At 40.4% G+C, this 27,315-nt stretch overlaps 3 protein-coding genes across 4 annotated transcripts in view; all 3 read right to left on the bottom strand.

Moving 5' to 3' along the window:
• cax2 (cation/H+ exchanger protein 2) overlaps positions 1-8,143 on the bottom strand; it is a 16,202-nt gene extending 8,059 nt beyond the window's left edge. The window contains exons 1-13 of the mRNA XM_058397852.1: positions 7,994-8,143; positions 6,454-6,618; positions 6,254-6,363; positions 6,034-6,142; positions 5,335-5,451; positions 5,193-5,254; positions 4,899-5,051; positions 4,227-4,412; positions 2,327-2,420; positions 2,028-2,169; positions 1,320-1,503; positions 1,099-1,198; positions 1-85 (exon numbers count right to left, since the gene is read on the bottom strand). The exon at positions 1-85 is cut by the window's left edge and continues 40 nt beyond it. Coding sequence (XP_058253835.1) covers positions 1-85; positions 1,099-1,198; positions 1,320-1,503; positions 2,028-2,169; positions 2,327-2,420; positions 4,227-4,412; positions 4,899-5,051; positions 5,193-5,254; positions 5,335-5,451; positions 6,034-6,142; positions 6,254-6,363; positions 6,454-6,618; positions 7,994-8,051 — 1,565 coding nt within the window. The 5' untranslated portion in view covers positions 8,052-8,143. The remainder of the gene's footprint in view (positions 86-1,098; positions 1,199-1,319; positions 1,504-2,027; positions 2,170-2,326; positions 2,421-4,226; positions 4,413-4,898; positions 5,052-5,192; positions 5,255-5,334; positions 5,452-6,033; positions 6,143-6,253; positions 6,364-6,453; positions 6,619-7,993) is intronic.
• A 5,487-nt stretch (positions 8,144-13,630) lies between these two features.
• Positions 13,631-18,470, bottom strand: armc10 (armadillo repeat containing 10). The gene is made up of 6 exons (XM_058397544.1): positions 18,092-18,470; positions 17,187-17,332; positions 16,869-17,003; positions 16,610-16,786; positions 16,443-16,514; positions 13,631-15,667 (listed from the first exon to the last, which is right to left on the bottom strand). Exons 1-6 carry the CDS (start codon positions 18,351-18,353, stop codon positions 15,416-15,418), a joined length of 1,044 nt encoding a protein of 347 aa, XP_058253527.1. The 5' UTR covers positions 18,354-18,470; the 3' UTR covers positions 13,631-15,415.
• A 1,077-nt stretch (positions 18,471-19,547) lies between these two features.
• fam185a (family with sequence similarity 185 member A) lies at positions 19,548-26,250 on the bottom strand. Of its 2 annotated transcripts, XM_058397542.1 has the most exons (8): positions 25,755-26,250; positions 24,755-24,864; positions 24,563-24,655; positions 24,329-24,467; positions 22,952-22,993; positions 20,850-20,945; positions 20,516-20,647; positions 19,548-19,790 (listed from the first exon to the last, which is right to left on the bottom strand). In XM_058397542.1, the coding sequence occupies exons 1-8, from the start codon at positions 26,131-26,133 to the stop codon at positions 19,678-19,680; spliced, it is 1,104 nt and encodes a 367-aa protein (XP_058253525.1). In that variant the 5' UTR covers positions 26,134-26,250; the 3' UTR covers positions 19,548-19,677. The 2 variants fall into 2 exon arrangements, with proteins under 2 accessions (XP_058253525.1, XP_058253526.1); XM_058397543.1 differs by lacking the exon at positions 22,952-22,993.
• Positions 26,251-27,315: the final 1,065 nt, after the last annotated feature.

The raw sequence follows: 27,315 nt of genomic DNA, 5'->3' as shown, positions 1-27,315 counted from the left end.
CTGCTGTTGGTCCCAGAGGAGCTAGTGCAGCCTTCACACACCAGATTCCCATAAGCTTTAGAGAAGAGAGTAGGGGCAAACACACCTAGCACAGAGAGACATACCTCTTAATTTAAGCGGCAGCAATTACAGTAAATGATGAAAGTAATAAATGTCTTCCTCATGTGCCCTCATGTGACCTAAATCATGTAATCATGAAAGGATGCTCCTGAAACCAATTTTGATATCCAAGTTTCCAAATACTGCTCTTTAAACTTAAAAAACATAACATTAAAACCACGACTTTAACACTTTAAACAGAAAGGGGAGGTCTTTACTGGACGTCAGATGCTCGTTTCTGATTGGACATGGAGTGGGACAATCACAAAGGAAAAGAACTGCACTTTTTCACTCTCTCTTCTACTTAGCCTAATGACAATGAAGTTATCTGCTATTATGACAAGGATTAATTCCTTCTTCTGAACAATCAGGCTTCCTTTAGGTGAGTTTTCAGCATCAGTATATGCATATTAATAGCAAGTGAAGCGACAACAAATCTTAGAAAGCATCACATGCAGGTCTTTCATGAAAATAAGTCTAAATAAAAGTTTCAGTAGATTCACTGTGGCTCATAATTCCACCAACTCTTCACGTTCCTCTGTCTCTCAGAGTGACGTGTGCTATAGCCAATCAGCTGAGAGCATGTGGTGTTCAACAAGAACAGACGCTCTTCCTGCGTTTGTTGTTTTGCTAAAGGTTCTGATGTTGAGTTTTCAGTTCTGTTGCTGTGCTTTTGCTTTGTTCATGTGTTCATGTGTATTGTACAGTGCACTGTGTTCTGCTGGAAAGGATTTATTCTTGAAAATCCAGTTTTAGTACTCACTTCCATTCCTTAAATCTCTAGTAAAAATGTTAGGATGAAACTAAAACAGCTCAAAAGGTCCACAAAGTGTAGCGACACTCTTACACATTTAAATCCGAAGACTTGTAATGATCACTTTTACCCGTGAATCTCGTGAGAAACGCATATGAGGAGGAAGCACCAGAAGAAATCAGCATAATAAGTGTTGTGCCTGTGTAATGTATAGAGTGTGTGAGAGAAAGAGAGAGAGTGCTCACCCCCGATAGATATGAAAAGTAGAGAGGAGCTGACTCCAGCCGAGCGGCTATTAAACCTCTGTTCCCTGTGTTTCAGCCCTCCGATGATCATACAGATCCCCTTAGCATTATTATAGAGAGGGAGAGAGAGAAAGAGTGAGACAGAGAGGGTGAGTGAATAAGAGGAACATCCAAGACTGTGCAGTTTATATGGGGATGCGTTTAAAAATTCAATCACTTACCGGGATGAACAGAATGCACCCGAGCAACGTCCCGGTCAGTGCTGCTTTCACAATCTCCTGTAGGCACATGTTGTCCTGGTGATGACCCCTGAGCAAGGCCGTGATGTAAAAGGTAAGCTCGGTGATCGAGCCAAACGTGGCATTGACCACTGCTCCGACTGCAAAGTTACTCTGAGCCGATATACTGGAGAGGCAGAGACAAAGAGAGCATCGTGTCTCACTGAAATGAATATTCAGGTGTTAATGATGTTCCTGAGAATAAAGTTAGCGAGAAGGAAAGAGGTAGAAATGTGTGTACAGCAGCGTGTAAAATCCTTGTAAAGAAATAATGAAATGTCAATTAAAACAATCAATAAATCAATAAATCAGTACTTGACATAACAACCCTTTGCCATTTTAAAATTTGGCACTTTTTATGACTAATGCAGAAGACAAAAAAACAAAAGAAAAGAAAATATAAAAGAAAGAATTATATTATACGAACAAATATCTAAAACTTCTAGTACACATCCTGGATATTATATTATAAAAAAATATCTAAATAAAACATGTACCCTAATGAAAAATTATATAATGCTATAAATTATGATTTAGAATACATATTTATTTAAAACTTGAAAAAAAAAAAAATAATAAAGAGCAACCTCTTTTTTGCACAGTAAAGTGTGTGGGGGAGGACTGTGTGTGTGTGTGTGTGTGTGTGTTCACCTGGCTATGCCCATTCCTATATAATAAGACAGTGGGATGAGCGAACCTATCGCGGTGGTGAACTTAACCTCAGCACTAGCAAACTGGTTGTCATGATCCACATAGCCAAGCACCAGAGAGAAAACAACCAAAGGAAGGAGATCTAGACACAGTTATTTAAGGAAACCCACTGGGAAATTTGACATCCAAGACTAGATTAAAAATCTTTCCACATATTTCACACTAAATCTAACATGTGTGTGCAAAACAACCTTCTTTCTAAACCACACCACTTCTTATTGTTTAATTTAGAAGGATACTGACAGCAAAAACATTGATCCCATCAACCTTGTACTTGTAGTAGTAGATATTCACTGCATGGTAGCAGCACAGAATGGCTCGACCTTCACCTTCCTGAGGAGAAAATTAAATGAAAGTGATAATAAAATGAGTTCAAACAATTTTATACAAGCTAGAAAATCTGTCCTTTACTAAGCATGAGAATTATTCACATCTCACATCAAACTTACTGACAAAGTACAAAGAGAGCCAATTTATTTCATAACGAGTATGAGCTTATAAAACTAGCAACTTACATTAACTTCTATTACACTTTTACTCACTTCAAGATGGAAATTATTTAATTTAATTTATTGACCTCTCACCATTTATTACAGGATCATGCAGTCAACTGTCATCGAAAATACCGAATCATTTTGCTGTTACAATAAAACATCTATAGTAAATACACCACAAATTGTAAAATAAACCAAAATATCGCTAAGATAAGAAATATGATGTCACTTCATGATGCAGAGAAATTAGTTCATGCTTTTGTTACCTCTAGGTTGGATTATTGTAATGTCTTACTGTCTGGATGTTCCAGTAGGAGCATGAACAAGCTCCAGTTAGTCCAGAATGCAGCAGCTAGAGTCCTAACTAGAACCAGAAGATATGAACACATCACTCCTATTTTATCCAAACTACATTGGCTCCCAGTCAAATTTCGCATTGATTATAAAATTCTGTTACTGACCTATAAAGCACTAAATGGTCTCGCGCCGCAGTACCTGAGCGATCTTTTAGTCTTTTATGATCCGCCACGCCTACTCCGATCAAAGGGTGCTGGTTACTTGGTAGTACCTCAAGTAGCAAAGGCTACAGCAGGGGGCGGAGCTTTCTCTTTCAAAGCCCCACAGTTATGGAACAGCCTTCCAATTAGTGTTGGGGATTCAGACACAGTCTCAGTGTTTAAGTCTAGGCTGAAGACACATTTGTTTAGTTAAGCTTTTAATGTATAGTTTTCTTAGGTAAAGGAGCAGATCTGGAAGGTTCATGGTCATAGAGTGTTTGGTGACTGGGATGTTTGGATGCTGTCTCCTTACCACCCTCACAAGTCGCTCAGGTCACTGACTGTGAAGTGGTTGGATGCTTTATGTCCCAGGAAGCCTTCATGTCTGTGACCTTCTGGATCTCCCTTTTAGTTATGATGTCATAGCTAGTCTTGCCGGAGTCCCTGCCTGCACTTTACACATAATCTACATTGTCTTAAACATCACATGATCAGAATCTTTATTAATATCTTTCTCTTTCTCTCTCTGTCTTTCTCTGTGGAGCTATACACCCCACTCCTGAGCTTCCAGTGTTTGCCAGTTTCCAGTGTGACCACTGCCCTACCCCTGGTCGGAGTCTGGTCACTTGGTGGTGCCCACTGATGCCGTGGATGGATCTGTGTGGACCAGGAGACAGCCATGGACAGAGCCACTTGGGGACTTTCACACTGTCACAGATCTGCCATTTCATCTGTCAGCTCGTGACAGCAAAGAATTAGTGTCTATAATGACCTCAGAAACTACACTGACCTAATAGTTCCTCATGGGTCATTGATTTCTGTTGTAGAAAGGACATTAATCAGCTACAGTTACATTATTTACTGTCCAGTGTCACCCAAATGAGGATGGTTCCCTTCTGAGCCTGGTTCCTCTCAAGGTTTCTTCCTCATATCATCCCAGGGAGTTTTTCCTTGCCACCATCGCCACAGGCTTCTCATTAGGGATAAAATAGTTTAATAATTAAATTTAATAATTTATTCTTATTTCTAGTTATTTAGTTTTTTTTTCTCCCCTTTCTCTGTTTCTCTTCTTTTGTAAAGCTGCTTTGAGACAAAGTTCATTGTAAAAGGTGCTATACAAAATAAATTTAAGTGAATTGAATTCTCACCCTAGTGCCATCGTTTATGAGGACGTGCTCGGGGGCAATTAGCAAGACGTTGGTCAGGGTTCGGATGCTTATTTTGGCTACGGGGATGGTGAAGACCAAGAGCCAGGAGAGTACACACAACACGCCATGAGCCACCACCAGAGGAGGATATCCCAGCAGCACCCACACATACACACTCAGATTATTCTGGAAAGAAAAACAAGATCGTGATGAAACGATGATGATTCTGAACAGTTCAATCTGTCAAGGAGGGGCAGGTGGAAGAAGCTAAAGGTGTTTGTTCAGTGGAATTTTACTAAACTGGAGGCAAAAAGACTTTTGATCAAACCAGAAAGTCTGAGAATTGAGCAAGATTTATCAGGTCTTTCTAAAAAAGTTTGCATTGCATTTCCTACACTTTATTGTAAAATGTATGTCATATTATGTTAAATTTAGGAAATTGTTGTATCACGTTTTGACTAGTTAATTTAATGGCAGTGAAAAAGTTTGTTTTAATGATATTTAGTGACTCTGTGCTGTTTTGGTTAATATTATTCATTGATTCTAACCTATTAATACTGACTGACTCTAAACTCTGTCAGTTTAGTGAGTCTAATATCAGTAATTGAGTCTAAACTCTGTTTAGTTTCATGATTTGAAGTGACTATTACTCTATTTTAACTGGTATTCTACCCAGTAAAGCTGCTCTGGAGGCCTGGGTGATCCATCCATGTCGTCCACTACAGTTCTGGGCCTCAAGAGCGGAGAGGCTGGCTTCCCCTCGTCCCCTTCACCTAGTAAATCATTGTGGAGTTTCACTCCAGGGTTTGAAAGTGGACCACTCGCCTGAAAGAACAAATCATATATTCTGAAAATCAACAATAAATGTAGCTTTCACTGAACCCGATCTACGCCTTTTCTCACTTAAAATGAAGTGAAAATGTTCCTCTCAAAAGAAAACATACAGAGTAATGAGAAAAAGTCAACCTTCTGTATTGCTTTTCCAAATGGCCACAAAAAGTAGCAGGACAGTCTGAAGCACAATTTACCTAAAAAGAAGAAAAGACTAGTTCAAAAACGACGTATAAGGTTTAGATGTTGTCATAACATTGTTATAAACACAGATTACCATGAGGAGCGCCGATAATGGTGATGTACATCATGATACCAATGAGAAGGTACACCAGAGAGATCCACCAACCGAATAAAAAGATATACAAAACATTTCCACATGTAATTAAAGAGCCTGAAAAAACAGAGAGAGGAGCAGAACACAGAGAGATTATTACAACACACACACACACACACACACACAATAGTATTATAAAAAAGAAATGTTTGATTATGTTTGTTTAATCACTAGATAGTGAGTCTGAATTGTGTTCAGGTTGAATGATACTGAAGGAGTGTGAATGTTCGGTTAAAATGATGAAGAAGAAGTGAATCCAATATGTGAAACTTTTTTATGATTTTGAGTCTGACATACACTTCAGTTCATTTAATGACAGTGAGAAAGTCTGTTTTGTGCTTGGTTTAATCACATTTAGCCTATTAATGCTAACCGACTCTAAGCTGTGTTTGGTTTAAAATCATTTATTGAATCTGTCCTGTGTTTGGTTTAATAATTTGAAGTGAGTTTAAGCTGGGTTTGCTCTAATATCCTTTGTTGAGTCTAAGCTACGTTTGGTTTAATATTCATGAGTCTGGCCTGTGTTTGGTTTAATCATTTCGAATGAGTTTGACCCGTGTTTGGTATGGCCTGTGCTTGGTTTAATGATTTTAAGTTACTCTTATCTGTGTTTGGTTTAATATTTTGAGTATGTTTGACCTGTGTTTGGTTTAATGATGGTGAGCTCTGAGTAGAGCTCCTTCACAATTTCTGATCTGTCCTCAAAGGGCCGCTCAGTCACATGGCTTTTCCATTTTCTGAATCCGAACTTCACATGTCAGAAACACACATAGACAAAAAAAGCATTTAAGAACTGAAACCAGACCAGCAGGTGTTTGCAGAAAACTAACACTCATTAATCCGGAATTAAACCACTTACCTTGTAATTATTGGCAAGTTTTTGTGCCTCCACCTCATTTTCAGCACTTATAGTGGTCTTACTGCATAATACTTCTTCCAACGTTTCATTAGCTGTGTGTGTGCTATGTCCTACAAACAGAGTGGAAAATGACCAGAAACAAAAAGTAGTAAAGACTTTTAACAGTTTTTAAAACTGCAGAAAGAATAAGACATGCCCACCTTTGTTTGTGTGTTTGGGTCTGTAAGAGCAGCAGGGCAAATGTAGGTGGCAGTCAGTGGTACTGACTTGGTGACCATTTCCACACACATGATCACAACTGGAGCTGAAGGGATTATCACTAATACCAGTGTTAGCTCTGACACTACCCTGGTCCCATGAAAGCTCTGAGGTCAAGTAAAGAAAAAATAGAAACAGCACAAACATCTAAATAACCAAAACTATTAATCAGTTTGCCAAAAAAAAATCCTCAAATATGTTTTTAATAATGGATGAATACAATTTACACAAATAACATAGAAGATGTGACATACAAGATGGGCTCAAAGTCGTTGAGTCTCATACCATATTAAACTCAGAAGATTATGAAAAAATTGGGCAGAGATGCAGGATGGATGTTTATTTATGGAGTAGTAGTGCACATATGCAGTATATTATTATTATTATTATTATTATTATTATTATTATTATTATTATTATTATTATTATTACACTTACAGAAGTCCCGAAAATCATGCAGCACCCTCAGCACCACCACTTCAATTGTCCTTGTGCATTGATTTGTTTACACAATGGACACTGTCAAAAAGCAGCTTTACAGAAATCCGGATATAGATTTAACTTTATCCTGATGCAAAGTTGGCAATTAAATAATCCTGAGAGGAACCAGACTTTGTACTGAATAGTGTCTGTAGTCTATAGTATCAAAGTGATCAAGTGTTGAATGATTGACCTGCAAGTACAGTTTTTAGGCTATTAAAGTAGGAACATCTACAGCCACATTTTGAGAAGAATAAAGCTGGAACAGCTGGAAAATACCATTTAAATCCAGATTAAACATCCACACATTCACATCCTACACTGAGATAAACCACTGTCCCATCCAGGGTGTTTTCCTGCCTCACACACACTGTTTTCAAGTAAGCTCTGGACACACCATGGCCCAGACCGGAATGAAGCACTTACTGAAGATGAGTGAATGAATGAGCTTCACATGGACCTGCTTCTACATGTTCTTCACACAAAACCCTAGCTGACTGAACACAAACACTAATCCTGAACATTATTGCTGCACCACCACCATCACCCCATATCACTTCTGTTCATTAAAGTTGCCTGATGTTTAAAGGTGCAAGCTCAGGAGATACCAGGGGAACTGTGAACAGACTTGAGGTTTCAGAGCTTTACGAAAGGAGAAGTGTGAAATAAAACACTAAACCCCACAACTGTCAAGGCATTGCGAAATCTTAGCTGGCGTTTTATATATTATTTATTTATTTCATGATGTGATATGCAAAAATCCAACAGTACAGCAAATCCAATAGCAGGCTATCGTAATAGGTACATGTGAGGATAGTGTGCTACAGGGAAGGTTTACTTAGTTAACAGGTGCGCACTATTTCAGATAAAGTGCACTACCGGAGCATGTCGTTTGGGACGCGTCCACACAAAGCCAGCGTTAAACGGCGTCATTCTACAGAATATAATTTTAACAGGAAACGTGACAAAAATGCTTTTCCGTCAACAGAAAAAGATATATACCTTCATTCTCGTGGTCGGTGTTAGCTGCTCTTCTTCGAGTTTCTGTACGAGTGGACATTACAGCTCCTGTTAAAGCAGCATAACAAAGCTCATGTGATGGCAGCACTGCTGAGCTGACCGCCGGCTAACTGCCTCGCACTGGGGCTTGTGGGAAATGTATTTTCTACATGTACATACACTGGCCCTATTTTTGTTTTTATAATGCCCGTCTTAGATATAGGTGGATCGTGTAAATTTAAAATTAAAAATGTTTCTGTAACAGTGACGACTCACTACAGCACAGAGCATTACAGATCACCACAGATCACTACAGAGCATCACAGATAACTACAGATCACTACAGAGCATCACAGATAACTACAGATCACTACAGAGCATCACAGATAACTACAGATCACTACAGAGCATCACAGATAACTACAGATCACTACAGAGCATCACAGATCACCACAGAGCATCACAGATCACCACAGAGCATCACAGATCACTACAGAGCATCACAGATCACCACAGAGCATCACAGATCACCACAGAGCATCACAGATCACTACAGAGCATCACAGATCACTACAGAGCATCACAGATCACCACAGATCACTACAGAGCATCACAGATCACCACAGAGCATCACAGATCACCACAGAGCATCACAGATCACTACAGAGCATCACAGATCACCACAGAGCATCACAGATCACCACAGATCACTACAGAGCATCACAGATCACCACAGAGCATCACAGATCACTACAGAGCATCACAGATCACCACAGATCACTACAGAGCATCACAGATCACCACAGAGCATCACAGATCACCACAGAGCATCACAGATCACTACAGAGCATCACAGATCACCACAGAGCATCACAGATCACTACAGAGCATCACAGATCACTACAGAGCATCACAGATCACTACAGAGCATCACAGAGCATCACAGATCACTACAGAGCATCACAGATCACTACAGAGCATCACAGATCCCTACAGAGCATCACAGATAACTACAGATCACTACAGAGCATCACAGATCACTACAGAGCATCACAGATAACTACAGATCACTACAGAGCATCACAGATCACTACAGAGAATCACAGATCACTACAGAGCATCACAGATCACCACAGAGCATCACAGATAACTACAGATCACTACAGAGCATCACAGATCACTACAGAGCATCACAGATCACTACAGAGCATCACAGATCACCACAGAGCATCACAGATCACTACAGAGCATCACAGATAACTACAGAGCATCACAGATCACCACAGAGCATCACAGATCACTACAGAGCATCACAGATAACTACAGAGCATCACAGATCACTACAGAGCATCACAGATCACCACAGAGCATCATAGATCACTGCAGAGCATCACAGATCACTACAGAGCATCACAGATCACTACAGAGCATCACAGATCACCACAGAGCATTACAGATCACTACAGAGCATCACAGATAACTACAGATCACTACAGAGCATCACAGATCACCACAGAGCATCACAGATCACTACAGATCACCACAGAGCATCACACATCACTACAGAGCATCACAGATCACTGAAGAGCATCAACAGATCACTACAGAGCATCACAGATCACTACAGATCACTACAGAGCATCACAGATAACTACAGATCACTACAGAGCATCACAGATCACCACAGAGCATCACAGATCACTACAGAGCATCACGGATCACCACAGAGCATTACAGATCACTGCAGAGCATCGACAGATCACTACAGAGCATCACAGATCACTACAGAGCATCACAGGTAACTACAGATCACTACAGAGCATCACAGATCACCACAGAGCATCACAGGTAACTACAGATCACTACAGAGCATCACAGATCACCACAGAGCATCACAGATCACTACAGATCACCATAGATCACTACAGAGCATCACAGATCACCACAGAGCTTCACAGATCACTACAGAGCATCACAGATCACCACAGAGCTTCACAGATCACTACAGAGCATCACAGATCACCACAAAGCATCACAGATCACCACAGATCACTACAGAGCATCACAGATCACTACAGAGCATCACAGATCACTACAGAGCATCACAGATAACTACAGATCACTACAGAGCATCACAGATCACCACAGAGCATCACAGATCACTACAGAGCATCACAGATAACTACAGATCACTACAGAGCATCACAGATCACTACAGAGCATCACAGATCACTACAGAGCATCACAGATCACTACAGAGCATCACAGATCACCACAGAGCATCACAGATCACTACAGAGCATCACAGATAACTACAGATCACTACAGAGCATCACAGATCACTACAGAGCATCACAGATCACCACAGAGCATCACAGATCACTACAGAGCATCACAGATAACTACAGATCACTACAGAGCATCACAGATCACTACAGAGCATCACAGATCACTACAGAGCATCACAGATCACCACAGAGCATTACAGATCACTACAGAGCATCACAGATAACTACAGATCACTACAGAGCATCACAGATCACCACAGAGCATCGGCAGATCACTACAGAGCATCACATCACTACAGAGCATCACAGATAACTACAGATCACTACAGAGCATCACAGATCACCACAGAGCATCACAGATAACTACAGATCACTACAGAGCATCACAGATCACCACAGAGCATTACAGATCACTGCAGAGCATCACAGATCACTACAGAGCATCACAGATCACTACAGAGCATCACAGATAACTACAGATCACTACAGAGCATCACAGATCACCACAGAGCATCACAGATCACTACAGAGCATCACAGATCACCACAAAGCATCGCAGATCACCACAGATCACTACAGAGCATCACAGATCACTACAGAGCATCACAGATCACTACAGAGCATCACAGATAACTACAGAGCATCACAGATAACTACAGATCACTACAGAGCATCACAGATCACTACAGAGCATCACAGATCACCACAGAGCATCACAGATAACTACAGAGCATCACAGATCACTACAGAGCATCACAGATAACTACAGAGCATCACAGATCACTACAGAGCATCACAGATCACCACAGAGCATCACAGATAACTACAGAGCATCACAGATCACTACAGAGCATCACAGATAACTACAGAGCATCACAGATCACTACAGAGCATCACAGATAACTACAGAGCATCACAGATCACTACAGAGCATCACAGAGCATCACAGATCACCACAGAGCATCACAGATCACTACAGAGCATCACAGATAACTACAGATCACTACAGAGCATCACAGATCACTACAGAGCATCACAGATCACTACAGAGCATCACAGATAACTACAGATCACTACAGAGCATCACAGATCACTACAGAGCATCACAGATCACCACAGAGCATCACAGATAACTACAGATCACTACAGAGCATCACAGATCACTACAGAGCATCACAGATCACTACAGAACATCACAGATAACTACAGATAACTACAGAGCATCACAGATCACTACAGAGCATCACAGATCACCACAGAGCATCACAGATCACTACAGAGCATCACAGATCACCACAGAGCATCACAGATCACTACAGAGCATCACAGATAACTACAGATCACTACAGAGCATCACAGATCACTACAGAGCATCACAGATCACCACAGAGCATCACAAATCACTACAGAGCATCACAGATCACCACAGAGCATTACAGATCACTACAGAGCATCACAGATAACTACAGATCACTACAGAGCATCACAGATCACCACAGAGCATCACAGATCACCACAGAGCATCACAGATCACTGCAGAGCAGCGACAGATCACTACAGAGCATCACATCACTACAGAGCATCACAGATCACTACAGATCACTACAGAGCATCACAGATCACTACAGATCACTACAGAGCATCACAGATCACCACAGAGCATCACAGATCACTACAGAGCATCACAGATCACCACAGAGCATCACAGAGCATCACAGATCACTACAGAGCATCACAGATCACTACAGAGCATCACAGATCACCACAGAGCATCACAGATCACTACAGAGCATCACAGATCACTACAGAGCATCACAGATCACCACAGAGCATCACAGATCACTACAGAGCATCACAGATCACTACAGATCACTACAGAGCATCACAGATAACTACAGAGCATCACAGATAACTACAGATCACTACAGAGCATCACAGATCACTACAGAGCATCACAGATCACTACAGATCACTACAGAGCATCACAGATAACTACAGAGCATCACAGATAACTACAGATCACTACAGAGCATCACAGATCACTACAGAGCATCACAGATAACTACAGATCACTACAGAGCATCACAGATCACCACAGATCACTACAGAGCATCATAGATCACTACAGAGCATCACAGATCACTACAGAGCATCACAGATCACCACAGAGCATCACAGATCACTACAGAGCATCACAGAGCATCACAGATCACTACAGAGCATCACAGATCACCACAGAGCATCACAGATCATCACAGAGCATCACAGATCACTACAGAGCAGCACAGATCACTACAGGTTATCACAGATCACTACAGATCACTACAGAGCATCACAGATAACTACAGGTTATCACAGATCACTACAGAGCATCACAGATCACTACAGGTTATCACAGATCACTACAGAACATCACAGATAACTACAGGTTATCACAGATCACTACAGAGCATCACAGATAACTACAGGTTATCACAGATCACTACAGAACATCACAGATAACTACAGGTTATCACAGATCACTACAGAACATCACAGATCACTACAGGTTATCACAGATCACTACAGAACATCACAGATAACTACAGGTTATCACAGATCACTACAGAACATCACAGATCACTACAGAACATCACAGATCACTACAGGTTATCACAGATCACTACAGAACATCACAGATCACTACAGGTTATCACAGATCACTACAGAGCATCACAGATCACCACAGATAACTACAGAGCATCACAGATCACGACAGAGCACCACAGATCACCACAGATAACTACAAAGCATCACAGATCACTACAGAGTAGCACAGATCACTACAGAGCATCACAGATGACTACAGAAACCTCCAGAGCATCACAGATCACTACAGAAACCTCCAGAGCACTGTTCATGTATAGATTGTGTAGGTCATTTAGAGTAAAGGATAAGAAAGTGTGCATGTAAATATTTATGATGCTTATATGATGAGTAGTTTAATAACATGGCCTATACTCACCCTGCATACTTCACAGCTGAAACACAATTCCTCCTACCATCACACTACTGCAATATTTATTTATTGCATAACCCTAGGCCTGAACCACACTTCTATCAGTTGGGTACAACCAGTTTCAACCTTTATCCTGGTCAAGGGCACAGTGGACCTGTCTGTAGCAGGGCATCTCTCTCTCTCTCTCTTGCTCGCTCTCTCTCTCTCAAACACATACTCACACACACCCAGGGTTGATTTTTAAGGTGAGGGTGGTAGGAAACTTGAAATATTGGTACAAAGCTAAACAGACACATATGCATTATATTATTTGCTACTACTTGCTTGAGGATTTAAAAAATAAAGACACATAAATGATGGTTATCCAAAATAAAACAATTTATTTGAAAGTTTTTCATTCAAACATTAAAAGCATTGGCAGTAATCTTATGCTAGTCTGAAAAGATCACAGAAGAACCAAAAATTCACACAACTATGGTACAATTCATAGACATGTTCACATTGCTGTTTTTTTCCAGTTGCAGTAAACGAAATGACGAAAACTGACCCTTCAATTACACACCTGGCTTAATGCTAGAGTTAGAGAACACATAAGCGGCCAAACACTTGCACTGCACTGCAAACACATGCAGAAAAATACACAGCACAGGAGAAGTCAAACTGCCAAAGTGCATCTTTTGCCCATCACACAGACATTTCAAGCATATCTTAATTTTGCAATACATAATTAGCTAAGAAACAGAAAAGTACAGGAAGCACTTTGTGTGTAGGAGACCAGCGAGAGTGAAACACTCATTCATTGGTTAGAAAAAGTTTTTTTGGCACTAGCAACTTGATATGTGGCAAAGGAGGGACACTTCTCAGGAGGCATTCACTGAGTAACGTTATACTGGGGAAAAAATGAATCACCGAAACGGCTTTAATACACCTTTAAGTCTCTGGAATCCACTGAATAATGGATGAACATTAGTCTTCCTCAACAGAATCCCCTGGGGTCTAAACGGGTCCAAATTCTCCCAAGGTGTTCAATTGTATTGAGATCCGGTGAAATAATGATTATCATCTGTATTAAACCATCCAGTGAGTATTCAGGTGGAGGCGGAGTCATCCTGTAAGAGACCACGCCCCATCAGGATAGAAATGTTTTCATTAGGGAACAGAAGAATGATATGCAGTGACACTCGAACGGGACAAATAAAGCCCTCTACAGAGTAACCGAGGCAGTGTTGTTTCCTTTATCACCTGCATGTATATACATGTAGAGTCTGTATGTTGTTCACTTTCATTGTTTTTCTTTGAACATGTCCATTTCCTTTGCTGCCCTCTGGGAGGGTCGAAGGCACAAAGGAGTGAATATTGATAAAAAGGAGTGGCTTCACTTTCAGCTGTAGATAAACTTTTCTGTTAACCAATATTAAATGTATTCCTACAGGAATCCTACAGAGGTTTTTTTCATTATAAATCAGTATAGTTGAAGTGGTGGATAAATGTTTATGCTGAGTATTTAAAAAAAAAAAAAGATATTTGGAAATAAAGTTTTAAACCTGTACAATTCGTCCCCACAGAACTACTTTTTTCTCTCATCCTAAGACCTATTCCTATTAATATAATGGTTGTACTTTGATTTTGCATAATATATATATTTTAAATGCTTACTGACAGAATTCAATCACTGCTCTTTAGTTATACGTGTCTCTCAAGTAAACAGGTCTTGTGTTCTTCTTCTCATTATGGAAATGTGTCCAAATTCTTCTGTGGTAATTACAGAAAAAGGTTTTAGGGGAACTTTGGTTTGTCGCTGTGGGAAAACCCAAAACTTTCTGTAGAAAGGGTTCAGTAAAACGTAGAACCCCTTTAAAAAGCCAGAACTGAATACACAATCTGATTAAACCTCGAGAAACCTTTATACAGTAGATAGAGTTTAGGTTAAAAACTGCTGCAGAATTCCTGTGATTTCATGCTGATCTGTGATTACTAGTTGTTCACTACTTCACCAAATATTTGCATCCATCAAAGCCTGAATCATGAGAAGCAATCCCGCTGAACACACAGCTGTATTTCTAAGTGCACTGGCCAGATGAGACTGGACCTTGAACACAGCATGTCTGATGGAGCTCAGGGTGGAGACCAGAGCGGAGTTTAAGCGAGGAGCCGCACCACCTGAGCTCTGACCTCTCCGTCGGGGTGAGAGAGGAGCAGAGGGAGTCTGCTGTGTATCTGAGAGGAGCTGTCTAGCAGCACGCAGTAGAGCGAGTCCGGTTGCCTTCTCAGAGCTTCAGCCACCTGTGCAGATGGTCTCCAGGCCCGCAGGTTCCCCATGAAGACCAGAAGACGAAGGAGCACTTCTGTGTTTGTGCAGCAATCAAAGAGGAGCACCAGCGAGGCAGGAGCCTGTATGAATCAAATCCCAAGTAAAAACTAAAATTAACACACATTTCTTTGGCATGTCCTCTTAAAAATACTTTTGCTTTAAGTGATCCTTATTAAAAAAAAAAAAAAAAAACTTTCCTCAAGTGTACACATGTGCAAGTATAAATAGTAAACATTTTACATTAAATAAAAATACATAGTAATATTAACATTAATTACAAGTAATAATTAATTAATTAACACTAATATTTATTGTTTGTAGAAGTATGTCCTCACAAACTGACGTTACTGAGAGCTCGAAGAAGTTTAAGAAGCTCTGTAAGTAACAACGGGAAAACTAGCTTGGTTGTTATCCTCTATTAATTTGCATATCAGACCGTGATTGGTCCAAAGGCGGAGAAGATATATTGTTAGATCACAAAATAATATGCATCACTTTATAAGTCAGTTTTATACATATACTTTTGAAAAAGAGGCTGGTGGTAGCTCAAGTGGTTAAGGCTTTGGGTCATTGACCGGAAGGTCGGGGTTCAAGCCCCAGCACCGCCAAGCTGCCACCGTTGGGCCCGTAAGCAAGGCCCCCAGCCCACCCTGCTCCAGGGGCGCTGCATCATGGCTGACCCTGCATTCTGACCCCCAGGATATGTGAAGAAAGAATTTCGCTGTGCAGTAATGTATATGTGACTAATAAAGTGTGGGAAAAAGGTTGATTTGAAGAATGAATTGTGTTTCTAATTTAACCCATCCCAGAAGAGTTTACTGGTGAAAACCATGTATTTATTTCCGCATACTTCACCTGGGCTTGCACTATGTCGTCCATTATGTCTGGATTAGATGATAAATTGACCAGGACCTTTAAAGCCTGGATCTGCACACAATGAGGTGAAAAGACCAAAATGTCTATTACGCTCAGTGAGATAAACATACAAAACAATAACACAAAAATCATCTAACATGAAGCACCTGAAGAACGCTGTTGCTCACTACAAGCAGTGACAGGAGGAGCGTGATGGAGCTCTTCAGTAAATGCTGATGATTATCTGTGACGGTCAGATTCGTCAGTAACCTCAGTGCTGCCAGCTGAAGGTCCGAGTTCACAGGGGACATCTCAATCAGCTCCAACACTGATGGAACATAGATCTGAACAGGAGGAGATTGGAGATCATTGCAGTGCTGCGTAAGAACCTTTGCTATGAGGATGTTTTAAAACTCTGAAGCAAACCTTCAGCTGCTCTTGATTGCGGATGTTCATGCTCAGGTTATTTAAGGCATTAAGAGTCTGCACTCTGACATCAGGTTCAGGGTCTGAAAGAAAGCTGGCGATGATGTGAAGACCTCCAAATTCACGAAGGAGATCCTGGATGGAGGAAAACGTTTGGCTAAGATCATTATAGTCCATCACTATAAGACCGTTATTGGTCATTTATTACATGAGACTGATCCAGAACACAAAGAAGATCATCCAATGTAGTAAATGTACAGGTTGTTAACAAATGAAGAGCTTTTTCCAAACGTTTTTTTAATGTTTTATATGTAATACCTGGTTCACCGTAAAAGCTGCAGCGTTTCCTAAAGTGATAAGGACTTGTTTTCTCTCGGTTGGGCTCGGGCTGCTCTGTACAAGAGAGAGGAGCATGCTGAGGTGTCGAGGCTCCAGACTGCTGGGGGATTTGGAGAACACTTCACCTGAGAGGAACAGGATGGAGAAAGATAGTGATTCTATCCACACAACTTGTTCGACAAAGGAAAAATCCACCCTGGACAACTTACATATTAAACACTTTTCATTAAAACGTGACCTTCGGTAGCATCCAAGATTTATTTGGTAATGAAATGATGAGCTGTTTTTGTTTGGTTAACTCTGATTAACAATATACCACAATTTCCATCATCTACCTGCTGATAGCGGTAGAATCTCAACACAGAGAAGATTGAGCTCTCTAAAATCTCAGGGTTATGAAGTACAAATGGAAAGCTGGAGAGATGTTCGAAAGGTTCCAACCTTTCATACTGGAAAGTAAGAAACCTCCCAGTTCCCTCGGTAATGAATGCAGTACCACCACCCTAGGGTTAACAATGTCCTCTTGAGACGTCGGTGCAGGACATAATACAACTTTTCACGATAATATCTAACCTACAGCACCAGGTAGGAAATTAACTCCAGAATCACTAAAACACATCAGAAATAGTTCAATGTAAAACCATCTCATGTGTCTTAGAATGGAATATTCCTTTAAAGCACTAGTTACTCATTATTAGAAGATTGAACTTTTCTGGCTAAAACCTGTGAGAGTAATATTATAATAGCTATATTTTACAGAGTAGATGTTCCTAGCCCTGGTCCTGGGGAACACAGTGAAGAACAACAGGAAGTTCTCCAGGTCCAGGGCTGGGAACCTGTGCTTTAGATCACAGTATGCGGTGTCATGCAGTATTTTGGCTTACTTGATGCAACCTCTGTGCTCATATTCCCACTAACGACATTAAATCCAGACACTTTGTCCATCAGACTTCCTGGCTGGATCTTCCCACTTTCTTTCGCCTTTATTTTCTTTCTCTCTGGATCTTCTCTGCAGGCGCGCAGTAACATTTTGTACAGTCCATACGAAGCTCCTGCTCCTGCTACGATGCCCAAAAAAGCCTTCATATTACCCAGCTTTTGTAATACCCCGTCCTCTCCCATCGTGAAATAACTGTAATATTTCATTAACAAGCATTAACGGACACTTATATAAACATATAAACAGCTTCTTCGACGGGCCATGGCTGGTCAAACGCGCACTTGTTTCTTGCTACCGTAAAACTCCATGGCGGAGTCTTAAACGACTGCCTCTGTCACAGCGTAGTGCACTACTTTGGGTGCAAGAGGCATTACTTTAAAGATTTTGTAGTGCGCTAATAGAGGGAGTATAGGGCGGTTGGAAATCGGGCCTGTTTCAACGGCTTGCATCAGTGGCCAATCAAAAGGTTTCACGGAGTTTTCCGGTTGCGTCTCAACATTGTATAAATACAGCTATGAAATTATTTAAGCAAAACTGGAGTAATGTTCAGAGATAAAATCAGATTCAAAAACACATTGTTTTAGCACTTTTATTAATGTCCCATTGTTTATTTGATCCTGCCTGTTATTTCAGAGACTATTTGTGTGATGGAAAAAAACGGTACCATGTAAGTTTATACCGTGATCATATATTCTCTATGTAATGTTATTTACAATTCTTTAACGTTTATCTAATAATAATAATAATAATAATAATAATAATAATAATAATAATAATAATAATAATTTATCATCACCAAATTGCAATCTTCCATTTGTCCACAGTGAGTCGCTATACGTTATTCCTCCTCTCTGTGGGAAACAGCAGATTAAATTTAAAAAAGAAAACAGAGAAGACATTACAGACTGAGGACCATGAGACCTGAGCAGAATTTACATTCACAAGTACAATCAGACTCATACTGCTATCTTTACATTGCACAATCGTTTCTTAGCTACCATAACTCTGTTGCGTTTTGTTACTCAACCAGTTTTTTACACGGCTTCACTGTGATTCAGACGGATTTGGAGTGTATCCCAGGAACACTGGGTGTGAAGACTTGGGAATAAACATTGAATGTGACACCAGTCCACCACAAGGCACCATGCATATACACGTTCATTAGGGGGAAATTAGAGTAGCCAATCCACCTACAGTACAGACGTGGTTTTAGGAGGAGGAAAGAAACCAGAGATCCCAGAGGAAACCCACAAAGTATAGAAAGAGCCTGAAAAAATCCGCACAGACTTGAGAGACACTGGCGCTGAGGCAGCAATGCCACCACACGTTCCTGTTACTACTATTTCTTGGTAGCATCCTGTATATGTAGTAAAACACACATTAAAGTGAATGTCAGAGAGTTTGATATATACACCATTTATTTCGTGAAATATTTATGAATCAGCAATAATACACTTTACACATAATAACAAAACAGGAACAAAACCAAACATAACATTTTTAAAGTTGGATTTAAATGTGAATCCTCATTCAGCTCCCCAGTTTAAGTGTCTCAAACCAGCTCTGGGTCTTGACGTCCACGGCGCCTCTGTCAGCAGTGGCACTGATCCAGCAGTCCTCCTGAGTGCCACCATTCAGCGGCCCTGAACACAGACCAACACAATGTGGTTAGTGTAGTAGCAGACAATGAGAACAATGACTGACATGCATCTAATTTTTCCACAGATGCTGGTTTATACTGGTTACTGCCTTTATTTGACCTTAGATGACCTACTGTTTTGTTAATGTAAAATGTAAATATGCCTACAAATTTCTGCTTTTCAACCCCTGTGTAGCAGCATTGGGCACTAGCATTTACTCCACTGGTCAGATATAGGTTTAGTTTCAAAACCAAGAGTCTTTTCTGGACAAAGGACATTGTTCTTTGCATTTATACACAAGGGCATAGTGGCCCCAGAACACAGAACTAGAAAACTTTTACAATTTTTGAAAATGCTCTGAGTTACTGATCAGAAAGTTAAGGGGTCAAGCCCCATCACCACCAAGCTGTCACTGTTAGTCCCTTGAGCAAGGCCATTGCTGGCCCTGTGCTCTGAACCCAACATCCTAACACGCTGGGATATGCTAAGAAAATAATTTTACCGTGATATAATGTACATGTGACAAAATAAAGGCTTTATCTTCTAAATCAAAGGTCCTCATGATCGCACATACAGGACCACAATGTTTGGCTCAATATCTGGTGTAAGTTAATAATAGATGGATTATTGGAAATGTCAGCTCCTTGGATAAAATTTATCAAATGATAAAATGTTTTAGTGTAAACTTTCTTGGCTAGACTCTTGGTTAGTATAAAGAAGCTATTCACCAGTTAGTACAGTTTTTCCATCAGAGGATTGGATTTGTGTCTCCTGAGCAATCTCTGAACTGGCATCCACTGTCATTCCACACAAGCGCACCCAGGCCTTTAAAGTGGACGGCACACGGACGCTCACAGCACCTTTATAAATGTAAAAGAGAAGGAGAAAGATATTAGGAAATCAACTAGAAATACTCATGACCAGTGTGAGGTCCAAAACTGGCTAGAAGCAGGTGCAAAAATTGCAGAGCATTCAAACTACTGTTAAAATGTGGCCAAAATGTCATGATCACCGTTAAACAAAAAGCAGAATTCTTCAATAAATACTCATGCTTTAAAATACCTTGTTTTGTATGAAGTTCTGCTGTTCCTGTTTGGCTCACATAGGCATCAATATTTCCAGCATCAGTGTGAGCTGTTAGGAAACCACTAGAGCTGTCTGTAGGATCAGGGTAAGACTTTAACACATTAAACATTTCTACAACATCAGAAAATTAAACATTTTATTGGTCACATACATGTATGGCATGCAGTGAATAAAAAATAGAATAAGAATGGAGTAATAGAATTTACCTGTACAGGTAGCAAAGGGAAAAAAATATATATATATATGTATATATATATATATATATATATATATATATATATACACTATATTGCCAAAAGTATTCGCTCACCTGCCTTGACTCGCATATGAACTTAAGTGACATCCCATTCCTAATCCATAGGGTTCAATATGACTTCGGTCCACCCTTTGCAGCTATAACAGCTTCAACTCTTCTGGGAAGGCTGTCCACAAGGTTTAGGAGTGTGTTTATGGGAATTTTTGACCATTCTTCCAGAAGCGCATTTGTGAGGTCACACACTGATGTTGGACGAGAAGGCCTGGCTCTCAGTCTCCGCTCTAATTCATCCCAAAGGTGTTCTATCGGGTTGAGGTCAGGACTCTGTGCAGGCCAGTCAAGTTCATCCACACCAGACTCTGTCATCCATGTCTTTATGGACCTTGCTTTGGTCACTGGTGCACAGTCATGTTGGAAGAGGAAGGGGCCAGCTCCAAACTGTTCCCACAAAGTTGGGAGCATGGAATTGTCCAAAATGTCTTGGTATGCTGAAGCATTCAGAGTTCCTTTCACTGGAACTAAGGGGCCAAGCCCAGCTCCTGAAAAACAACCCCACACCATAATCCCCCCTCCACCAAACTTTACACTTGGCACAATGCAGTCAGACAAGTACCGTTCTCCTGGCAACCGCCAAACCCAGACTCGTCCATCAGATTGCCAGATGGAGAAGCGCGATTCGTCACTCCAGAGAACGCGTCTCCACTGCTCTAGAGTCCAGTGGCGGCGTGCTTTACACCACTGCATCCGACGCTTTGCATTGCACTTGGTGATGTATGGCTTGGATGCAGCTGCTCGGCCATGGAAACCCATTCCATGAAGCTCTCTGCGCACTGTTCTTGAGCTCATCTGAAGGCCACATGAAGTTTGGAGGTCTGTAGCGATTGACTCTGCAGAAAGTTGGCGACCTCTTCGCACTATGCGCCTCAGCATCCGCTGACCCCGCTCCGTCAGTTTACGTGGCCTACCACTTCGTGGCTGAGTTGCTGTCGTTCCCAAACACTTCCACGTTCTTATAATACAGCTGACAGTTGACTGTGGAATATTTAGGAGCGAGGAAATTTCACGACTGGATTTGTTGCACAGGTGGCATCCTATCACAGTTCCACGCTGGAATTCACTGAGCTCCTGAGAGCGACCCATTCTTTCACAAATGTTTGTAAAAACAGTCTGCATGCCTAGGTGCTTGATTTTATACACCTGTGGCCATGGAAGTGATTGGAACACCTGATTCTGATTATTTGGATGGGTGAGCGAATACTTTTGGCAATATAGTGTATATATATATATATATACACTACCGTTCAAAAGTTTGGGATCACTCAAAAATTTTATTGTTTTCCAAGGAAACACACAAAATGAGTCTGAATAGAAAATATAGCAGGAGAACAGGACATGCTGACGTGTCAGAGTTAGAAATAATGATTTTGATGGAAATGATGAATGTTTTCTTCAAACTTTGCTTTCATCAAAAAAACACCTTTTGCAGCAATTACAGCCTGGACATTCTAGCGGTCATTCTGATGAGATTTCACACCATGCTTCCTGGAGCAACTCCCACTAGATGGATTGGCTGACGGAGTCTTCCTCTGTAGCTGAAATCAAGTTCAACGGTAGTGTATATATATATATACCAAACTCGCTTTATTCATAATAGTCATAATGTTCTCTGCCACCAGAATATATATATATATATACTGGTGGCAGAGAACAGTATGACTATGATGAATAAAGCGCAGCTGTGTGCAATTTCAGTGTAATGTGCTATATACGCTGTGCAAAAATCCAGTTGAAGAATTGTCCAGAAAGTTTAGAAAAGACATACCTATAATGATATCTCCTGTGTTACTCCTCACAAATGCTTCACCTGTTCAATAAATCGGAGCACACATGCAAAATATATAATTACTTTTACTACTTAATTACTATGGAATTACTAATGTTTCATCTAAGTGGGCGTGTTCATACTGGGTGGGCGGGTCACTGATATGATTGCCTACAGGCAATTAAAATGTATAATTTGGAAAAATATCTAAAAGATTAAGAATAAGAGCGAATATGTTATTACGGAAGCTAACAGTAACACAAACACTAATGAGTTAATTATATTAGGAACAATCCAGGAATATTCTTCTGGTTTGAGTTTTTTTGGGATGAAAATTGCAGAGAGAAGACAAAATCACAGGATTTTTCTTTCAAACTCCTACCTGTGAAGACACATACACTTATATTGCCAAAAGTATTGGGACACCCCTCCAGATCACTGAGTTCAGGTGTTGTTTTTCAGGGGTTGGGCTCGGCCCCTTAGTTCCAGTGAAAGGAACTCTTAATGCTTCAGCTTCAAACCAAGACATTTTGGACAATTTCATGCTCTTTGTGGGAACAGTTTGGGGATGACCCCTTCCTGTTCCAACATGACTGCACACCAGTGACCAGAGCAAGGTCCATAAAGACATGGATGAGTGAGTTTGGTGTGGAGGAACTTGACTGGCCTGCACAGAGTCCTGACCCATACAACACCTTTGGGATGAATTAGGGCGGAGACTGCGAGCCAGGCATGAAATTGTCCAAAATGTCTTGGTATGTTGAAGCATTAAGAGTTCCTTTCACTGGAACTAAGGGGCCAAGCCCGACCCCTGAATTCAATGATTTGGAGGGGTGTCCCAAAACTTGTGTATGTAATTACTTTCTATGACAGCTGTACTTATGTTTGATGCACATGAATCAAAGAGAGCATTGGCAGATCTCAGTCTCAGCCCTAATCTGCAGAACATCTGCAGTAATTTTGAAAAATAGCAAGCTCCTCTGGATATTGTGGAGTTTGCTTAATTTTGCATTGCTGCATTAATTTGAAAAATCCTGGAGGTATTGAATACCACGTGACAGACCACGCAATGAATATTCAACAACTTAATTCAACAGCACAATTCAGCAAATAAAGTAGCCCCAGGTTACGTCTGAAAGCTCCTGAAGGCTCTCCTGTGTTCGAAAACTAACTGACTATTACATAACATAACCACATAATGTAACATAAACATCATTAATAGAAACCTTCGCCTCATCAATGGTTAGAGGCTTTTCCTTGTTGCTGTAACCCAGTTAAACTTCAAGAAGGTACATGAGACAGAGTTTTTGTTTAGAAACTTAGAAACTTTAGAAATGCTTTTAAAATGAAAGGATCTGGATCTCTCCCGTTTCTCACCGTGTACATGCCCAATATGGATTTTCCCTGAAGAGGAAGCCACAGCACTGGACTCAGCATAAATGGCTTTCACATTTAGTGGACCATGTTCTGTGGACAAATTCATGGATGTTCCCTGGACCTTCTTAATATCAACTCTCTAGAAAATTCAGAAATGATGTCATCATTAAATGTTGATTGTAAATTGTAAAATAGATGTAGAATACAGTATGTCAGAAGATTTGGTTTCTTTACACTGGGTCCAGCGGTGATTATCTCCACATCTCCATGGATGGTGCCCATACCCGTGATGTTTCCCCCACTAGACCGTACCTGCACTTTGTGACACTAAACATGAAGAACGTCGCAAAATAAGAGCTGTGAGTCCTACAGATGTAATAAATTAAACTGCATAGTAATATAGCATAGAGATTTAAGATGCATTACCTTGATTGACTGAAGGATGCAGTGACCTTTCTCTGTCTCTACTTGACATAGATCACTTTCCATGTTCTGGATATTCACACTGCCATTCCCACAACTAACAACACAAAGGTCTGCAGAGATAAGTACAGTTTATTCAAACATGCTGCTAAAAATCGACCAGATCAGATGCTCTAGAAAGAGTTTGTTATTAGCAACAATAATTAACTATGAATTAATCATTAATTATAACAATTCTGAAATAAACATGCTCAGGCATTGTGAAGGAGACAGTACAGGGAATTTAAAGTGTTACTCCATGAATGATGGAACAGTGGTGCAGTGCAGAAGGTAGCATTATTCCTGGAGCTCATGTTACTGCCTGTGTGTTTCCCCTGGGTTCTCCTGTGCCTGCGTGGGTTTCCTCTGGGTTCTCCAGTTTCCTCCCACCACCCAGAAAACATTCACAGATAGACTAGCTAGCTACTATAAATTGCACTCTCATAAATTAAGTTACCAAACTTTTCCTTGTCTTTAGAGTGATAAATTATTCTTTGATTTTACTTTAAGTGCATGCTGTGTACATTTAATTGGGTTTTAAAACATAATAATGGTCCTTTGTCAGTTATTCTTAAAGGGTTTCAGGTAAAATATTCACACTAATAAAACAAAACAATCCTGCTTAATGGTATCACCCCAAGGAAACATACAGTTTGGTATCTTTATTTTGGAGAGTAGGTGTGAAAGATGTGTCTGCGTGGTGGATTGTGGAAGGACAGGTCTGACATTCAGAGTGCATTCCCAGTCTGAGACCAGTGGATCATGATTCTTACTGGATCCACTACATCCCTGACTATTTACTGAAGATGAATGGATGAATGAATGTTCCTCAAAGAATATTTTAAATCCACATTTAAAATACAGGATGATCTCATGAAAGGGATCTTAATGTTACAACATTTCCTAGACATAGCAGAAGAAACGTACAGCGCACGCACACACGCGCACACACACACACACACACCACTTTTTACAGGAGCTGTGAGGTCTATAGACAGGTCAGTAGTGATGGTCTCGTGGCTGATGACTTGTAGCTCCTTGCTCTGATCATCATAGTGCACCTGAACGGTGTCCAGTGCGGTGACGTCATCAGCGCTGCGCCCGTGTACAGCAACAAACACCTGATCTGCTCCCGGAAATGCGTGTGCGTCCAGGGGCTGTACTGAGACACTGCAGTGCACATGGCAACTAATTTTAATAAAAGGGCTGACTGTAAAAGTCCACCGTTTCAATGGCTCGTTAGCGGCGTCCGAAAAAGACCGAGAAAGCCGAAAAGAAGAGTGTCTTAAACATTCTCGCGGATATTTTAAACGGATAATTCCGTAGAACAACCCGTGTCTCATTATAGCCCGGTGTTTTAGCACAGCAGCACGATGCTGAGGTTTAATCCGTTTATTATGAGTCTAAACACATGGTGCTGTTCCCCAATCGCGTCCTTCAGCCGACCCACAACGCGCATGCGCCGCTTTACGTAGCGCTGATATTTAGCACGCATGCGTTAACGCTTTAAACCCGAGCATGCTTAAAAATGTCACAAGACAAATAAATTTCAAGTGTCTTGTCATGTGCATGTGCTTTTGTTTACAGTTAAATTATTATTCTACAGGAGAGAGCTGTATGTGTGCAGTGGGAGATATTGAACAATACCATTATTATTGAAATAAAATAATATAGAAGGTTGAAAACTGAAAACACACACAGTATAAGAACATTCAGAGTCAGAATATAATATCAGTACAGGACACTAAAGTGGTAATGATCGTGCTTTTGGTGGTTTTATTACTTAGACTTCAACTGTTTTTAATTAGTTTTCACACTAAATAAACTTTTCCTGTGACTAAAATGTTAGCAGTTATTCATAAGTAGCCTACACTATACAACCAAATGTATGTGGACAAAACAGCAACAAACATGCTTTAGTCCCCCTTTCTCTAAAAGCTTTATGCTGGTGTGACTAGGAATGCCTGTTAATTCATCCACAAGAGCATTAGCATGTTCACGCTTCTTTAAACTATATTCCTGTCTGTATATCTCTGAAACTAAGAAAGAAATGTCTTTTGAAGTGTCAGTAATGCAAGTGTGTGTCTTGTGAAATTCCCAGTTTATCACCTCTCAGGTTTTACTATTGTGACTTTGGATAAAAACTTTCTGAAAGTGACCCGTTAAATTTATTGCTCTTGTGTTTTGTAAAAGATCAGGAACACATCACTTCATGGAAATCAAAGTTTATTTGCAACACAATGTAACTGAAATGTACATAAACATAAAGCTGTACTTCATAGATTTGCTTTTACCGGAGCACTGTTTTAAGTAGTCTGGGACATTACACTTCTCTGCAGATAGCCTGGATCTCTTGATGTGATGTCTGAAATATTTGCAGTTGTATTCACACCTCCACAGAGTAAGCAGCTCCAAACAGAAAAAGCTGAATACTTATGTTGTGATCCTGCAGGTACGGTTGTTTTTTATTTATTCTTTCAATGTATTTCTGTAGATTCTTTTTTTTTTTGTCATTTTTTTCATGT

This window comes from Hemibagrus wyckioides, linkage group LG08, assembly GCF_019097595.1.
Source record: "Hemibagrus wyckioides isolate EC202008001 linkage group LG08, SWU_Hwy_1.0, whole genome shotgun sequence".
Classification (NCBI taxonomy): Eukaryota; Metazoa; Chordata; class Actinopteri; order Siluriformes; family Bagridae; genus Hemibagrus; species Hemibagrus wyckioides.
The sequence above is the reverse complement of the archived record's forward strand: the minus strand, read 5'-3'. Positions and strand labels throughout refer to the sequence as shown.